Source organism: Lampris incognitus, chromosome 10 (genome assembly GCF_029633865.1).
Source record: "Lampris incognitus isolate fLamInc1 chromosome 10, fLamInc1.hap2, whole genome shotgun sequence".
In the NCBI taxonomy this organism is placed as follows: Eukaryota; Metazoa; Chordata; class Actinopteri; order Lampriformes; family Lampridae; genus Lampris; species Lampris incognitus.
The window spans coordinates 29,762,414-29,778,119 of NC_079220.1; the positions used below are offsets into that span (position 1 = coordinate 29,762,414).

The 15,706-nt window shown below is 44.6% G+C and overlaps 1 protein-coding gene across 1 annotated transcript in view; it reads left to right on the forward strand.

Annotated features, from left to right (window-relative positions):
- Positions 1 to 15,706, forward strand: part of znf385c (zinc finger protein 385C) — a 271,270-nt gene that overhangs the window by 244,750 nt on the left and 10,814 nt on the right. The window contains exons 6-9 of the mRNA XM_056288196.1: positions 5,048 to 5,416; positions 5,756 to 5,943; positions 10,003 to 10,101; positions 10,883 to 10,972. Coding sequence (XP_056144171.1) covers positions 5,048 to 5,416; positions 5,756 to 5,943; positions 10,003 to 10,101; positions 10,883 to 10,972 — 746 coding nt within the window. The remainder of the gene's footprint in view (positions 1 to 5,047; positions 5,417 to 5,755; positions 5,944 to 10,002; positions 10,102 to 10,882; positions 10,973 to 15,706) is intronic.

A 15,706-nucleotide genomic window follows, 5' to 3' on the forward strand; every position in this document is an offset into this window, starting at 1 on the left:
TTAGACCTCTTTTTGCCCTCTTTTCAACCAGATAAAATGTGGTTACAACATCGTGTCAAAAACACAAATGTTTTATATGTTAGCATATGTAATCATTTTGTTGATTTGTTCGGTTGTGGGTTGAAAGAGAAACGATATTGATTAGTGTCTGTGAATGTTCTCATTCATCCAGGTCATGGTTATCCAAAGGTAGTCATGAACTGATGAAGCCTCTTGGATGAGAGGGGAAACGTCTTCACGGATATATACCAAGTCCAGTTGCACTTGATTCAATTCCTTTGGATATTGACTAGTGTGAAGGTATTTCTCTAGTCATGTTGCATTGGTAGTCGATATGTGGTCAACACAAAGATGTAATTTCAACGCATGTTTCATATGAAATGTCGTAGCTGTGGAACTATATGGGCTGTGTGCTGCCAACAAGAAGCTTCCAGGACATCATAATGGGAGCAGTTCTATGAATTAATGTAAGATAACTCAGAACTAGAAGAGTGCACTCAGTAGAGTGCAGATCTCCGCCAGGAACGTATCTCTTGGTGACAAACCATTCACCTACCAGGAGAAAGAGCCCTTATTAAAAGACTTCAGCTGTGTTTAACTGTTGCTGGTGCTGTTTTCATTATATGAAATTAATAAAGGCAAATTACTTTTATTCATTCTAAAGCAATAAAACAATGATAAGAAAACACAACTCAGCAATGGGAAATGTTTTATTGTAGCTACTGAGATGATTTCCAGCTGTGACTGCAATTAATCCTACTCTTGAAATTGTATTTTTATAGCGGAGTTTTAATATTGGAGTCTGGCACATCCGCATCTAATCTCCCTCTTGATGTCTATTAAACAAACATGGCGGTGAGGTGAATAAGGCGAGTTATCTTTGGGTCATCTCCTCCAGCATCCCCGTGACCCTGAGAGCAGGATCAGCAGTTCAGATAATGGATGGATGGATGGATCTTTGGTTCATCTAGTGTTCCCCCAATTCTCTTGTGCTGAGATCAGCAGTGAATTATTTGCTGACTTGTTCAATATGATCAACGTCTCGTTTACTTTCAACACTCATACCCGAATACATAATGGACAGTCAGTCAAAGTCAACCATGTGCATGCGTGCAGCGGCAGAGAGCAGCGTTGGTCGAGTGAATGAAGAGAGGCAATAGCAAGAACAAATATTTTCCGGAGGTTTTTAATCACCACAACCTCGAGAGGTTCTTCATCATACACTCATAACTGTGTACAAAGAAAAAAAAATAGGCTGAATAGGTCCAGTAGTTTGCGATATTAGTAGCGGACAGACACACACACACAACACGACCAAATGCACAATACCCTCCAGGCCTGGCGGAGATGAAGATATGAGTGTTTGTTCGGAGGGTGCGCCTTCATAGAAAGTGCATTGACGAGGCCCTACATGGAGAACCATTTGCACTAATGCAATAGCTCAGTCCATAAGTCCTAGCATTTTCCCGGGTTATATTCCTGTATAATAACATTTTTTATTTTTATGGAGTAGCGTAAGACACAAATATAATTTATTGTTTAAATATAAAAATTTCACTATTGCAAAGCATCTTCAACAGAAAAAGATGCTCACTGGGAGGACTAATAGCATTATGGTTTTCTTCCAGGTGAGTTTTAATTTCTTTATTAGTTATTTTACATTAACGTATAGAACTGCTGCCATTACGATGTCCTGGAAGCATCTTGTTGGCAGCACACAACCTATATAGTTCCATATATACGACATTTTATATGAAACATTAAATGTGTTGAAATTACGTCTTCGTGTAGACCACATTTCGGGTACCGGTGCAACATGACTTTGGAGAAATACCTTAACACCGATAACTATCATTTCTCTTTTAACCTACAACTTAACAAATTATCAAAATGATTGTTAAACATGTTTATGTTTTGTGACAAACTGGTGTTGTAACCGTATTTTAAGCTGGTTGAAAAGAGGACGATAGAGGTCTTAGACGTTCAGACCGAATATCACTATTTTCAACGACAAATCCATATCTAAATCCTTGTTGGTGCTCACGGGGCTATTTAGAACGTGGGGTAGTGGCGCACCAAAGCCTCCTGTGGCCGAAATTAGTATTACAAAAACAAACACTTAAAAATGATCCTGAAAAAAAAAACTTATTTTCACCTGCTAATACTTTTGTTTTTTCACCTGTTTTCACAGATGAAAAAAAGAAAAGGTAACTTGGAAAAACTTATTTTATTCAACTGGCAAAACTTTTTTTTCCACATAGTTTCACTGATGGAAAAAAATAAAGAACTCAACTTTTTTTTTTACTGGTTCGTAAGTCATAAACACAGGAGAGAAAACAATTTAGATCACACTTAGAAAATGGATCGCCAGAAGTTTCTCAACTACCTCTCAGGGCTTCCGTAAATAACAGCGGTAGATATTTAAAAAAAACTTGCTGATTCTTGAGAAGAAAAACAAAGAAAGACAAGTTAAGAGTTCATTTGTGAGAAAGGTCCAAAATGTGTATTTCTCAACAGCCACCATAATGGGTGAGTGACCCGACCTAAACAGCTCTGGTTGCAGCTACATGTACTTTGTCCTGTAGACAGCGAACAAAAAAATCCTAAACAAATAAAATTTTCATCTTTATCAATGTTATTACTTCTTCAGTTGCCATAACAGTTTGAGCAGAGATGTTAAGGGGTAGAAAGGCTGTTCTCAATCTTAGAAGAAAAAAAGAAACAAATGAAAGCTAAGGTACAGACTCTGTGTGTGTGTGTGTGTGTGTGTGTGTGTGTGTGTGTGTGTGTGTATGTTATGTATTGGGCAGTAGTCATACAGGGAGTGTGTGAGACAGCAGCGAGGTGGTGCCTAAGGACAGAGGGCATGCATCACAAGTGGTGAGCATCAATCACCCTGGGCTTTGACTCAGTTTGTTGAAGCCATCTTCAAGGAGACAAGGGGAGTCATCACAGTAGTGATGATTTATAGTGAAAAAATTATTTTAAGAAGCATTTTCGGGGTTCCGGTCTGAGATTGAGCCGGATCAGCGCTCACAGCCCAAAGACGGTGCTTACTGTTTAAGTGCATCATCAGCACTCGAAGCCTGCCAGTTTTAATTGGACTGTTAAGACTTGGATTCAATTCCACTAGAGTTAAATAAAACTGATCTTTGCCTTCCCAAACACCGATCTCAACATCCATAATTTGTTGGTATGTAGTTTGCAGAGTTCCACACATACACGGAATCCTCATCTGCAGGGGCACCTGGATGGTGTAGCAGTCTCTTCCGATGCCTACCAACACGGAGATCACCGGTTCGAATCCCCGTGTTACCTCCAGCTTGGTCAGGCGTCCCTACAGACACAATTGGCCGTGTCTGCAGGTGATAAACTGGATGTTGGTATATGTCCTGGTTGCTGCACTAGTTCCTCCTCTGGTTGATTGGGGGTGCCTGTTCGGGGGGAGGGGGAACGGGGGGGGGGGATAGCGTGATCCTCCCATACCCCTGGTGCAAACTCCTCATTGTCAGGTGCAAAGATGCAGCTGGCGACTCCACATGTATCAGAAGAGGCACGTGGTAGACTGCAGCTCTCCCCGGATCGGCAGAGGGGGTGGAGCAGTAACCGGGATGGCTCGAAAGAGGAGGGTAATTGGCCAGATACAATTAGGGAGAAAAAGGGGGGGGGGAATAAAAAAAAAGAATCCCCTTATGCAGTCCGAATATGTTGGTCTTTGGTCTGTCAGTCCTTGTCAGCACATAGACAGTCAGTGTTTATATGGGATTATTGATGAGCCAGATAGATGGAGGGGGGTGGCTGTTGACTGGGAGCTGGGGTGGATTGGAGTCTGTTGGTAGTTAAGATTTAAGACTTAAGTGTGTATGACAGCATTTTCTGACCCCCTCCTGTATAGGCACAGAAGGCCTTTTGATGGCTTTTCATATTTGAGGCATCGACTGGTTTCCTTAAGCATAAGATTTACTGCTTTCGAGTTGGGATACCTGAAACTCAGCTGGGATATCTGAAAAAAAAAAGTTTGCTGAATGAGGTCGGTCATGATCCAAGACCTTTTCAGAGGGGCCTTTGGTTACCACAAGCCTTCATATCTGCCTGGTAAGAGGCCTGGCGAATCCATTGATCAGTATCCCCCCCCAAGAGACTTCTCCAGTGGCTCCATCTTTTACATAAGCTGAGGGTTTCAGCAATCCCTTCTAACCACAGGGAGCCTGAATCTGCCAGAGGTCACTCTCATTACAGAGAGGGGACGCTCTAATCTTCCTGTTATATAGGTTCCTTTTCTGTGGCGGGAATGAGAGAGGGACAACCTTATCGCTGTGATGAATTTACTCGTGTGGACATAAAAGGGAAAATCAATGGGGCCCAGTGTGTGTGTGTGTGTGTGTGTGTGTGTGTGTGTGTGTGTGTGTGTGTGTGGAGAAGGCAAGTAAATGAAATGGAGATATTCTGTGAGCATAGCACACAGTGCTTTGGGGGTAAAGTGTGTGACTCCCGGGGGACGGCCGGGGGTTGGAGGGGAGATGTATGTAATGGAACTCCAGTGACTTATCGGCTGGACTCTCCAGTTGATGGGTTTGTTTATATTGACTGAGCCCTGGGCCCTTCCCTTGATATTTGAATAGTGAGAGAGAGGGAGTGAGAGTAAGGGAATCTGAGGTAGGAGGGGTGCTGATGGCATTTTACTCTTCTGAACCATCGCTAATCCAGTCTGTTCTGCAGTCCTTTATATCATCAAACATCACAAAACCGGCACATGAGAAGCACCTTTAATGTTGGCTCCCCTGCCATATTAAAGCTGAATGTCCGTTTGGTGATAAATTCTTGTGGCTTTTTCTCTGCACTCAAGACAGTTCACTCCATCATCAAAATAGTATTTGATGTTTCTCCAGCTATTTGTGTGAAGCACAAATAACCTAAAAGCAATCCGGTCAGACCCCGGTGTGCTCTGGGTGAGCATTTATTGGGAGAATGGTAACTATATCAGATTCTACTGGATGCAGGATTGGTTCGCTGATGTTTCTCTTTGCTTACTGTCTTTTCCCTTTAGGTCTTCAGTCTGATCTAGAACCAGCCAATATGGAGGTGAAGCTCGATGAGAGCCCCAGGAGCTCGGTTATGCTGACGCCTGTGTCTGAGGTTTCCTCTGTGGAGCTAGCCAACCTATCCCCTACCCAGGTGTCCCCTTCCTCCCAGCTCTCCGAGTCTGCCTCAGATGCCAGCGCCCCTGAAGCAGCGGAGACCCCCGAACTCCCAGCCTCCACCATGGACTCAGGTGCCCAACCAGATACCTCCAGCACAGACGGCGAGCCCCGCACGGATGAAGACAAGGATGCCAAGAAGAGCAAGGCACACCTTCACTGTCCTGTCTGCAAAGTCACAGTTAACTCCACCTCACAATTGGAGGCACATAACAGAGGTGGGTTTTGAAGTCGCAAGTCAGAATAGATGAATGGAAATGTAAAAAAAAAAAACAACTGAAATAAGATTTATGGATGTGTCTAGGTTACTGTCTCATGATATAGTGAGGTTCCTTGCATGAGGGGACACCAGTTATTTTCAGTTTCAGGGGGGTTTAAGTTAGCAGGTGGGAAAGATAAGCAGCAAATCACCTTGAACTCAAACTCTAGGCACTAGGATGAAGCCTGAGCTAACTTGCTATGCACTCCTGTGGTTGAGCAACCAGAAAGATGTCAGCCTTGAGGTGACATCTTTGGATTTGCACTTAAAACTAAGAGACCTGTTCTGCTCCACCCAGGCACAAAGCACAAACTGATGCTGGAGGGTCAGAGTGTCCAGCCGCGGCGCAGGGGCAAAGTGGTGGCAGCCCGTGCAGCCTGCAAGAGCAAACGACTGGGCAACAAAGGTAGTGTGGGGGTGCCCAGCAAGAACTTCCAGTGTGAAATCTGCGAGATCTTCGTCAACTCCGAGACACAGCTGAGCCAGGTGAGGGCAAAGAGGAATTAATTCACAACACAAAAGTGTTCCATCGCATGCCATGTAAGCTTCTATTTGAATGGAAGCTTTGTAAACAAGCACTACACCCACCAGCTGATCCCTTCAAATGCACCCTCAGCTCCAGTGGGCGTCCAGGTAGCGTAGCGGTCTATTCCGTTGCCTACTAACACGGGGATCGCCGGTTCGAATCTCTGTGTTACCTCCGCCTTGGTCGGGCATCCCTACAGACACAATTGGCCGTGCCTGCGGGTGGGAAACTGGATGTGGGTGTGTGTCCTGGTCACTGCACTAGCGCCTCCTCTGGTTGGTCGGGGCGCCTGCTCAGGGGAACTGCGGGGGAATAGCGTGATCCTCCCGCATACTATGTCATGCTGGTGAAACTCCTCGCTGTCAAGTGAAAACAAGCAACTGGCGACTCCACATGTATCGGAGCAGGCATGTGGTAGTCTGCAGCCCTCCCCGGATCGGCAGAGGGCGTGGAGCAGCGACCAGTACGACTTGGAAGAGTTGGATAATTGGCCGGATACAACTGGGGAGAATAAGGGGAAAATTTAAAAAAATAAAAAATGCACCCTCAGCTCCAACCAGTGTGTTAATCAATGAAATCTGCAGGGTTTAGGGTTTGGTTGGAATGAAAACCTGCATACTTTCTGGCCTTGATGGCGTATGATTCAGAATTAATGGTTTAATGTATTACAGAATTCCTCAATGTGGAACTTTCGTGTTTGCTGTGACACATTAATCAGGGATATGCACAAAGAGAAAATTGTCAAAATTTGGGAGATGTAAGACATGTTAAAAAGGACAGATGTGGAGTATAACTTTACATGTTTACTGTCTTTTTCATTCTAAGGCGACTGGACTAGGTTGAGTTGCAGTTTCACATTCTCAGTGAGGGCACTGTGGCTGACATACACCAGTATGTGAATGTCAGATGGGAGGGCTGAGTTCATCATCAAAGCTGTTCTGGCAGGCAGTGCATCAAATTTATAGATCACAATGGTACCAAGTGAACCCTGGCACCAAAAAAGCCAGAGGAGACTCTATGGTGAGAGCTATCACCCTGCAGCCTGTCTACCCTCCTGGTGCTGACTGAAATGAAAGATGGGGACAGGAGTAAGGAACTTGGAGAAATCCTGCAGATTTGTCAATGCACCTGGATTGAGAGCGTTGCTAACCTGATGGGATTTCACTCAGAGGACTCTGGGCAAAGATGAGCTGAGCTGTTGACTCTCTGTGGTTAAAGTCATCCTAGCTAAACTAAGTCAGGCAACCTTATCTATCTATCTAGATATTGCGGTTTTTTTTCCGAAATCGTCAATGGTGTTGATTGCTTGACTAATGAGGAGCGGAATATCAACACGGATACAAGAAAAAAGATTTTAATGCATAGCAGCACAGGCCTGTTTCGTGTATCTCACTCATCAGCTGCTAATGTTTTTTTGACAAAGAATCATACAGTTACGTTGCTGTGCATCATAAGTACCTACCCCATTGGCTGTTATAATTTGAATGTTTCCCCATCTGATTGGTCGCTGTCCAACCGAAATTAGGGGCGTGACGCTGGGCAACGTAACTGTATGATCCTTTGTCAAAAAAAACTAGCAGCTGATCAGTGCGAGACGCACGAAACAGGCCTGTACTGCTATGCATTAAAATCTTTTTTCCTGTATCCGTGTTGATATATAATATATATATATACACACACACACACACACACACACACACATACATACACACACACATATATTTATATATATATATAACTTTGTTAAAAGAAACACTCAACAATAGGGAAAGTGCTCAACAAATGAGGAGCAAAATAATCCAGTTAGTCAAGTAAATTCTTTGTGAGACAGTACAAGCCTGTCTCATAAACCTGGGCTTGTACTGTCTCACAAAGAATTTACTTGCTTGACTAACTGGATTTTATATATACGTGTGTATATATATATATGTGTGTGTGTGTGTGTGTGTGTGTGTGTAGTGTAGTGAATTGGGGGGGCAGCCGGGAACCGCCGCAGCCAGGATGTGAACCGGGGTCTCCACTAACCAGTTGACTAAAGGGTTGGACCCTTTAGTCGACTGGTAAACATAGTCACCCATGGTGCAGAAGACCTGGGTTAGTGTCCCGGCTGCAGCGGTTCCTGGCTGCTCCCCGAATTCACTACATTGGTGTCAGAAGTGGGATGGTGAGACCGTGAGGCCACCGGAAGCACGTGCACCCAGAGGCGTGAGGGAGCTGATATGCTGAAGTGCGGGGATGCACTTTGCGGAGAAGGGAGGTAGTGTAATGATCAAGAATGACTAGACTCACTAGCCCTTGACTATGGGGTTGTACCCTTTAGTTGACTGGTTTGCACAGTCGCCCATGGTGCAGGTGACCCGGGTTCGCTCTCCGACTGCAGCGGCGGTTCCCGGCTGCCCCCTAATTTGCTACTATATATATATATATATATATATATATATGTGTGTGTGTGTGTGTGTGTGTGTGTGTGTGTGTGTGTGTGTGTGTGTGTGTATGTATATGTATGTATGTATGTATGTATGTTTGTTTTTTTTCAGAAACCATCAATGATGTAGATAAAAGTGCTCAACAAATGAGGAGCGAAATATTAAAATAGATGTATCTTAATCTACATTACTATCTTAATCTACATATATATATATGTATATATATATATATGTGTGTGTGTGTGTGTATATATATATATATACACCTTGGTGGTTGTCCTCTGTGTGGAGTTTGCATGTTCTCCCCATGTCTGCATGGGTTTCCTCCGGGTTCTCTGGTTTCCTACCACAGTCCAAAGACATGTAGGTCAGTTGAATTAGGCCATACTAAATCGTCCCTAGGTGTGTGTGTGTGTGTGTGTGTGTGGGCCCTGTGATGGTCTGGCGGCCTGTCCAGGGTGTCTTCTGCCTGCCGCCCACTGACCGCTGGGATAGGCTCCAGCATCCCCGCGACCCTGAGAGCAGGATAAGTGGTTTAGATGATGGATGGATTTTTAATTGTAATGTCCTTACTAAATGCGCATGCATTTATTCTGTAAAAGAGAGCAGTTTTTATAATATTGAGATGGTAGAAACATGTATGAACTCAAATGAAGGTGCCTCTTTCATTTACATACATCGGGTCGATGCTTTTCAGAGCAGAATATCATAAGGCAATGAAAAGCTTATCAGAGGGTGAGGTTTTGGTTTTTTTTGATCTAATATACTGACGCCCAAAGAATTCAAGTTGTGGTTATATTGGCATGGATTTTAACAAACTGGACTGGTTATGTAATTAATTGATGATGTCTTGGGAGGTTTCCCTGTTGTCAAATGGCTTTAAAAAAGATGAAGTATGGTGGCTTGCATGGGAACCTTGACTACACAAACCTTAAATAAATTCCTCTGGCAGTATTATTAAACAATCCTCAGTCCCATGAGGACCAACATTTGAAAAATACGGGAGGTCAGGGGTGATGTCATGTGTTCAAAGTTGAATTTCAGCTGAAAATAGTATTCTGTATTAATTCCACTGACTGTTACAGCCCAAAAGGTTTCACCGTTAACTACTGACTGAAGGGGGTATCTGGGTAGCGTAGTGGTCTATTCCGTTGCCTACCAACACAGGGATTGCTGGTTCAAATCACCGTGTTATCTCCGGCTTGGATGGGCATCCCTACAGACACAACTGGCCGCGTCTGTGGGTGGGAAGCCAGATGTGGGTATGTGTACTGGTCATTGCACTAGCGCCTCCTTTGGTCGGTCGGGGCGCCTGTTCGGGGGGAGGGGGAACTGTGGGGAATAGCGTGATCCTCCCACGCGCTACGTCCCCCTGGTGAACCTCCTCGCTGTCAGGTGAAAAGAAGCGGCTGGCGACTCCACATGTATCGGAGGAGGCATGTGGTAGTCTGCAGACCTCCCTGGATCGGCAGAGGGGGTGGAGCAGCGACCGGGACGGCTTGGAAGAGTGGGGTAATTGGCTGGATCCAATTGGGGAGAAAAACCAAACAAAACTGACTGAAAATTGCCGTGTATTTCTGATGGTCTTCCCAGCACATGAACAGCAGGAGACACAAGGACCGGCTGGCAGGAAAACCTCCCAAACCCAAATTCACCCCCCACAGCAAGAGCCAGCCGAGCTCCAGCTTAGCGGTAAGTCACAGCAACCAGAAGACATGCAAGCAAACCCTGTCACACAAATATGCATGCATTCACATACTGCAAAGAAAACAAATAAATAAACTTACATGCATAATTGCCTTTTTCTGGAGACTGATGTGCTCAAATATACTGTGAACACAGCACAACTGGAAGAAATTCAGGAAGCTAATCTGAATTTAGCTCACAAGCTAACACATTTTAGAATAACCATTTCATTTTCTGTGTTACAGTTGACTGATTTGCCTTCCACCCTGAGACACACACACACAAACACACACACACATACAAGAATCACATGAAAACATAATTAAAAAACATACAAACACACACTTACACATACACATTATTGTAGGTTGAAGCTTATAAAACCCATATCCCTTTCTCTCTCTCTCTCTCTCTCTCTCTCTCTCTCTCTCTCTCTCTCTCACTCTCTCACACACACACACACACACACAAAAAGCCCAGGCCTCATTACGCTGCCCTCAGGGGGGTTCTGGTCTTGGTGCTACAGGATCTGCAGGACGGGTGTGCTTCTTGCACTGTCAGAGAGGTTAAACACACTGCTCTGTTGTACTCAATGAGTCCCCTGCCTCCTAAGACGGGTTTAAAATAGTCCTGCTCTCCCTCACTGACCATCTCTGACAACAAAAGCCTGAATCAGCACTCCAAAATTAATCACTTTTCTGCTCCTGTCATATGTACACTTCCCTACCTCTCCCTCCTCCCACCCTTCTCCTCCTCCTCCTCCTACCCCTGCTCTGCCATCCTACAGAACGTGAGATGGAGTGGCTTTGCAGGTGGAGCTGTGTCTGCCATGAAGAAAGTGTTCAGCCATTACAACCTCACCTCCTTCTCCTCACAGGTCAGTGGCAGGAGAGGAGGAGATCTGGGTTGGAATGGAGGGCAAGAGCTGGTCAGACAGCTGACCTTTTAGACCTAGCCAGAGGCGGGGGGGGGGGGGGGGGATGAGCAGACATACCCAATGAATCCTTTACCAGGCTGCGTTCACACCGAACCCAACACCAAACGTGGTGTCAGTCTGATACCACAAACAGAGAGTAGCATGAATAGCACAAAGATAGTGTGGTGACATCATCAGGAAGTTTAATTGATCAGTGGCTGCAGAGCTGACATTGGCTAGTGTGCATGTTTTAGCTCGTTATTGAGATAATGCCAGTGCACTAGCATCTTTCCTTGTGAATGTATGCTAGGGCCTAAAGCCTAATGTTACGTATCAGTCTATTATTGTAGTTGGCAAAACCACAAGTCAACGTTATAAAGGTGAACTTATGGTAGGAAATTAATGTTGGGTTGAACAATTCAGAGAAATAGCATATGACGAAGATTAATTTATCCTTCATTTTTGAAGGATCACAATTAATGGAAGGGGCTTTCTTGTAGCCATGCTTTAAGCTAATTAGTTCACTGTAATCAAACCGTATCTCGTTTCGAGGAATGTTAAATGAGGGAGAGGGTTGCTCACTCAAGTTGGAAAGTGTTCAGCTTGAGCAAGTGACCATTTTCCTCATTTTGCACACGTCGTATCAACTTTTTCCATCAATCCATTCACTCTGTGCCAAGTTTTTGTGTTGCATTCAGTGTGAATGCAGCATCACAATAATGGCAGAAAAAGTTTAAGTTAATGCCCACCACTTAAACTTTGTCTTTGCTAAAGCAGACTACAATGTACATAGCTTTTTGTCATTTTCCAAGCTTCAGTAAGCATGGCATGGGTTCAGTCCTATGTTCCCTCAGCCCTGTGGGTTAGCTATCGAATAGGTTAGCTATCGGTTAACGTTAGGCAGGGCCACCCATAAGGGGGGGGGCTTTCTGGAGCCCAGCCGCTGGGGGGCCCAATGGAGGCCAACAACAATCATGTTCATCCTAAATATAAGCAATGATAATGGCAGTACTTAAATTTAGTGTGAACTGGTTAAACAGATGGTCTTTAAAAACATTATAAAGGACTTTGCATCCAGTAAGACAATGACGATAGTTGTGTAAGAGACAAAGATGAAGCCATAAGGTAAGAAATTGCATTTCCTCCTAAGAAATGTGTAGTGTAAGTATAGCAGAATTTTTGTTATCCTTAGTGTGTTAAAGAGTTCTGTTATAGTGTGTGTGTGTGTGGGGGGGGGCATTACTGAGTAAGTCTCTCAGTTTTAATTGTGTTTAGTAGGAGTGAGAGAGCATGCGAGTAATCAAATGGGGGGGGGCATTCACTGGACCTTTTTAGGGGCCCAGCCATTTCCATGCATGGACCTGGGTTAGGTTAAGGTAAGCGTTGGGTTAAGGTTAGGGTTAGGTAGAGGTTGAGGTTAAGTCAGGTTAAGGTACTAGGTTAGGTTAAGGCTGGATTCAGACAGAATCAGGCAATGTGTCAAAAATGCAAGTTCTCCCATTCATTTTGAATGGGGGTAGTGCATTTATGCTATAGCAGCGCTTGCCACTGGCGGTTCCGCCAATAAAATAAAATAAAATGCAGTGGCATCCGGCAAAAAAAGGGCCAAATCCAACTTTTGCCGCAGCGCAATCCAACGTCACGCTGTAGTGGCCAATCACGTAGCCGGCGATACTTGTTCTTCCAATCCAGAAGGTGATGCACCCAAAAGCTGTTTTCCAACTGTCACTACAAATGAAGAAGAATAATAACCTTGTTTACCCCGTAGTATTGTAGCATTCTCCCAATTAAGAGCAACTGGGAAGATGGAAGCGAGACTGATCGCCGCTGTAATGACCTTTCCCAAGCTGTACAAAAGATGGCAAGAAGCTTCCTTCGGTTTGTGTCCATTTCTTTTGAGTTCAAAGACAGGAAATGGAGGAAAAGGTCTGGGTTGGGGATTAATGCAGGGTTGCCAACTTTAAATAGCTGGCTGGAGTGAGATTTTGATGCCATGGGTTTAATCACGTGCACATATTTGTACTCAATTCACCATCAGGGTTTAAAGAAGTATGCAGCTTACACATGTGGCGGAAGTAGGAGCTGAAGTCTTAAGATTTGAGTATAGCCTGACTACGCCACCCCGGGACTTCCACCCAGGAAAATACTCACAATTCTCACAATATCAGACATGCACTAACTCACACAGGCATCAAAAGACATGTTGTTTCAAATATCAAAATTACAACTTTTTATTGAATGTTCAGAAGTTAAAAAGACAATAACAAGGGTTTATAGGAATAGCAGCAAGAGCCAGAAATAAACAAAACGAATACAAGAACCTTTCCTACTCCCCACACACACACACACACACAAAGCCAAATCATAGCAGTAGAAGAGGAACCAAGTTTGCGCACATCCAGAAAATATTATTAAGGTCCATCCATTATCCAAGCCGCTTATCCGTTGTAGGGTTGCAGGATGCTGGAGCCTATCCCAGCAGTCATTGGGCGGCAGGTGCGGAAACACCCTGGATAGGCCACCAGTCCATCACAGAATATTATGAAGGTGCAAGACAAAAATTGCAAAACTAGAATGAAGGAGTACAAGAAGATGCCGCGTAAAGCGAAGAGAGAGGTGGCAAAGGAAAAGTTGCAGAGAAGTATGTAGGAGTGGTGTAGGATATGTATGAGGGAAGTGTGACAATGGTGAGGTGTGCGGTTGGAATGACAGTTGGGTTCAAGGTGGAGGTGGGATTACATCAAGGATCGGCTCTGAGCCCTTTCTTGTTTACAGTGGTGATGGACAGTTGACGGACAAGATCAGGCAGGAGTCTCCATGGACGATGATGTTCGCGGATGACATTGTGATCTGTAGTGAGAGTAAGGTGCAGGTTGAGGAGAGCCTGGAGAGGTGGAGGTATGCACCGGAGAGAAGAGGAATGAAAGTCAGTAGGAGCAAGACAGAATACATATGCATGAATGAACGGGAGGACAGCGGAATGGTGGGGATGCAAGGAGTAGAGATGACGAAGGCATATGAGTTTAAATACTTGGGGTCAACTGTCCAAAGTAATGGGGAGTGCAGAAGAGAGATGAAGAAGAGAGTGCAGGCAGGGTGGAGTGGGTGGAGAAGAGTATCAGGAGTGATTTGCGACAGAAGGGTACCAGCAAGAGTTAAAGGGAAGGTTTACAAGATGGTTGTGAGACCAGCTATGTTATATGGTTTGGAGACAGTGGCACTGATGAAAAGACAGGAGGTGGAGCTGGAGGTGGCAGAGTTGAAGATGCTAAGATTTTCATTGGGAGTGACAAAGAAGGACATGATTAGGAATGATTATATTAGAGGGACTGCTCAAGTTGGATGGTTTGGAGACAAAGTAAGAGAGACAAGATTGAGATGGCTTGTGGAGGAGAGATGCTGGGTATATTGGGAGAAGGATGCTGAATATGGAGCTGCCAGGAAAGAGGAAAAGAGGAAGGCCAAAGAGGAGGTTTATGGATGTGGTGAGGGAAGACATGCAAGTGGCTGGTGTGACAGAGGAAGATGCAGAGGACAGGAAGAAATGGAAACGGATGATCCGCTGTGGCGACTCGTAACAGGAGCAGCCGAAAGTAGTAGTCGTAGTAGAATGAAGGAGTAAGGACTGAGGAAGATCTGACTGATTGAAACGTTGCCAATAAATTATTTTTTTAGGAGCAATTTAGTATGCAGACTTTATTACTTCATTCTAACTTGAGCAGCTGTCCAATCAACATGGAGATAAGCATCACACACCAATCAGAGAGTAATTTAAGATGCAGCTTCATGGAAACACCAATATGAAACACCCAGTTTTCGAATACTCAGCTATCTTCTAGAGTAAATAGAAATTTCGCTTGGTTTAACCATTACTATACCAGAAAGACTTTAATCAGTCTTTTCAGATGAGGAGTGACTGACACGCCTAAATGCAATTCATTTTCATTGAGAAGCGAGCGGGCAGGTAGGGAGGCGTGGGCAATCAATCTGTCAGGCGGAGCGACAAGCAGTCGTGAGTGTGTCCCCCAACAGTGGAAAGACGCCAACCTTGTGACCATTTATAAAAACAAAGGAGACAAATCCATTTGCTCCAACAGCAGGGGTATTTCACTACTGGTCATTGCCAGAAAGGTTCTAGCCAAGATCATGCTCCGCAGACTAACATTCGCAATAGCTGAACGGGTCATACCAGAGTCACAATGCGGCTTCCGAAAGGATAGAGGGATCGTTGACATGATCTTTGTCACATGCCAGCTCCAGGAGAAATGCCGAGAACAGCACAAGGATGTATATATAGCATTCATAGACATCTCAAAGGCATTTGATACAGTTAACCGGGCCCTGCTGTAGCAAGTCCTGAAGAAATTTGGATGTCCACCCAAGTTTCTCACCATCCTTGGACAGTTTCACTCAGGAATGATTGCCCGAGTGGTAGTGGAGAACCACAGTTCTGAGCCCTTTGGTGTGCAGACTGGAGTCCGACAAGGCTGTGTGCTAGCCTCAGTCCTGTTCAATATCTTCTTAGTCTCGGTTACAACACTATTACAAAGGAGGATGGAGAAGCAGGCTGGAGTCACCATTGACTTCAGGCTCGGTGGTAACATATTCAACATCAGGAGGTTTCAGGCAACCACCAAGTTGACCTTTGAGAACATTATTGAGCTACAGTATGCCGACGATTGTGCCCTGGTAGCC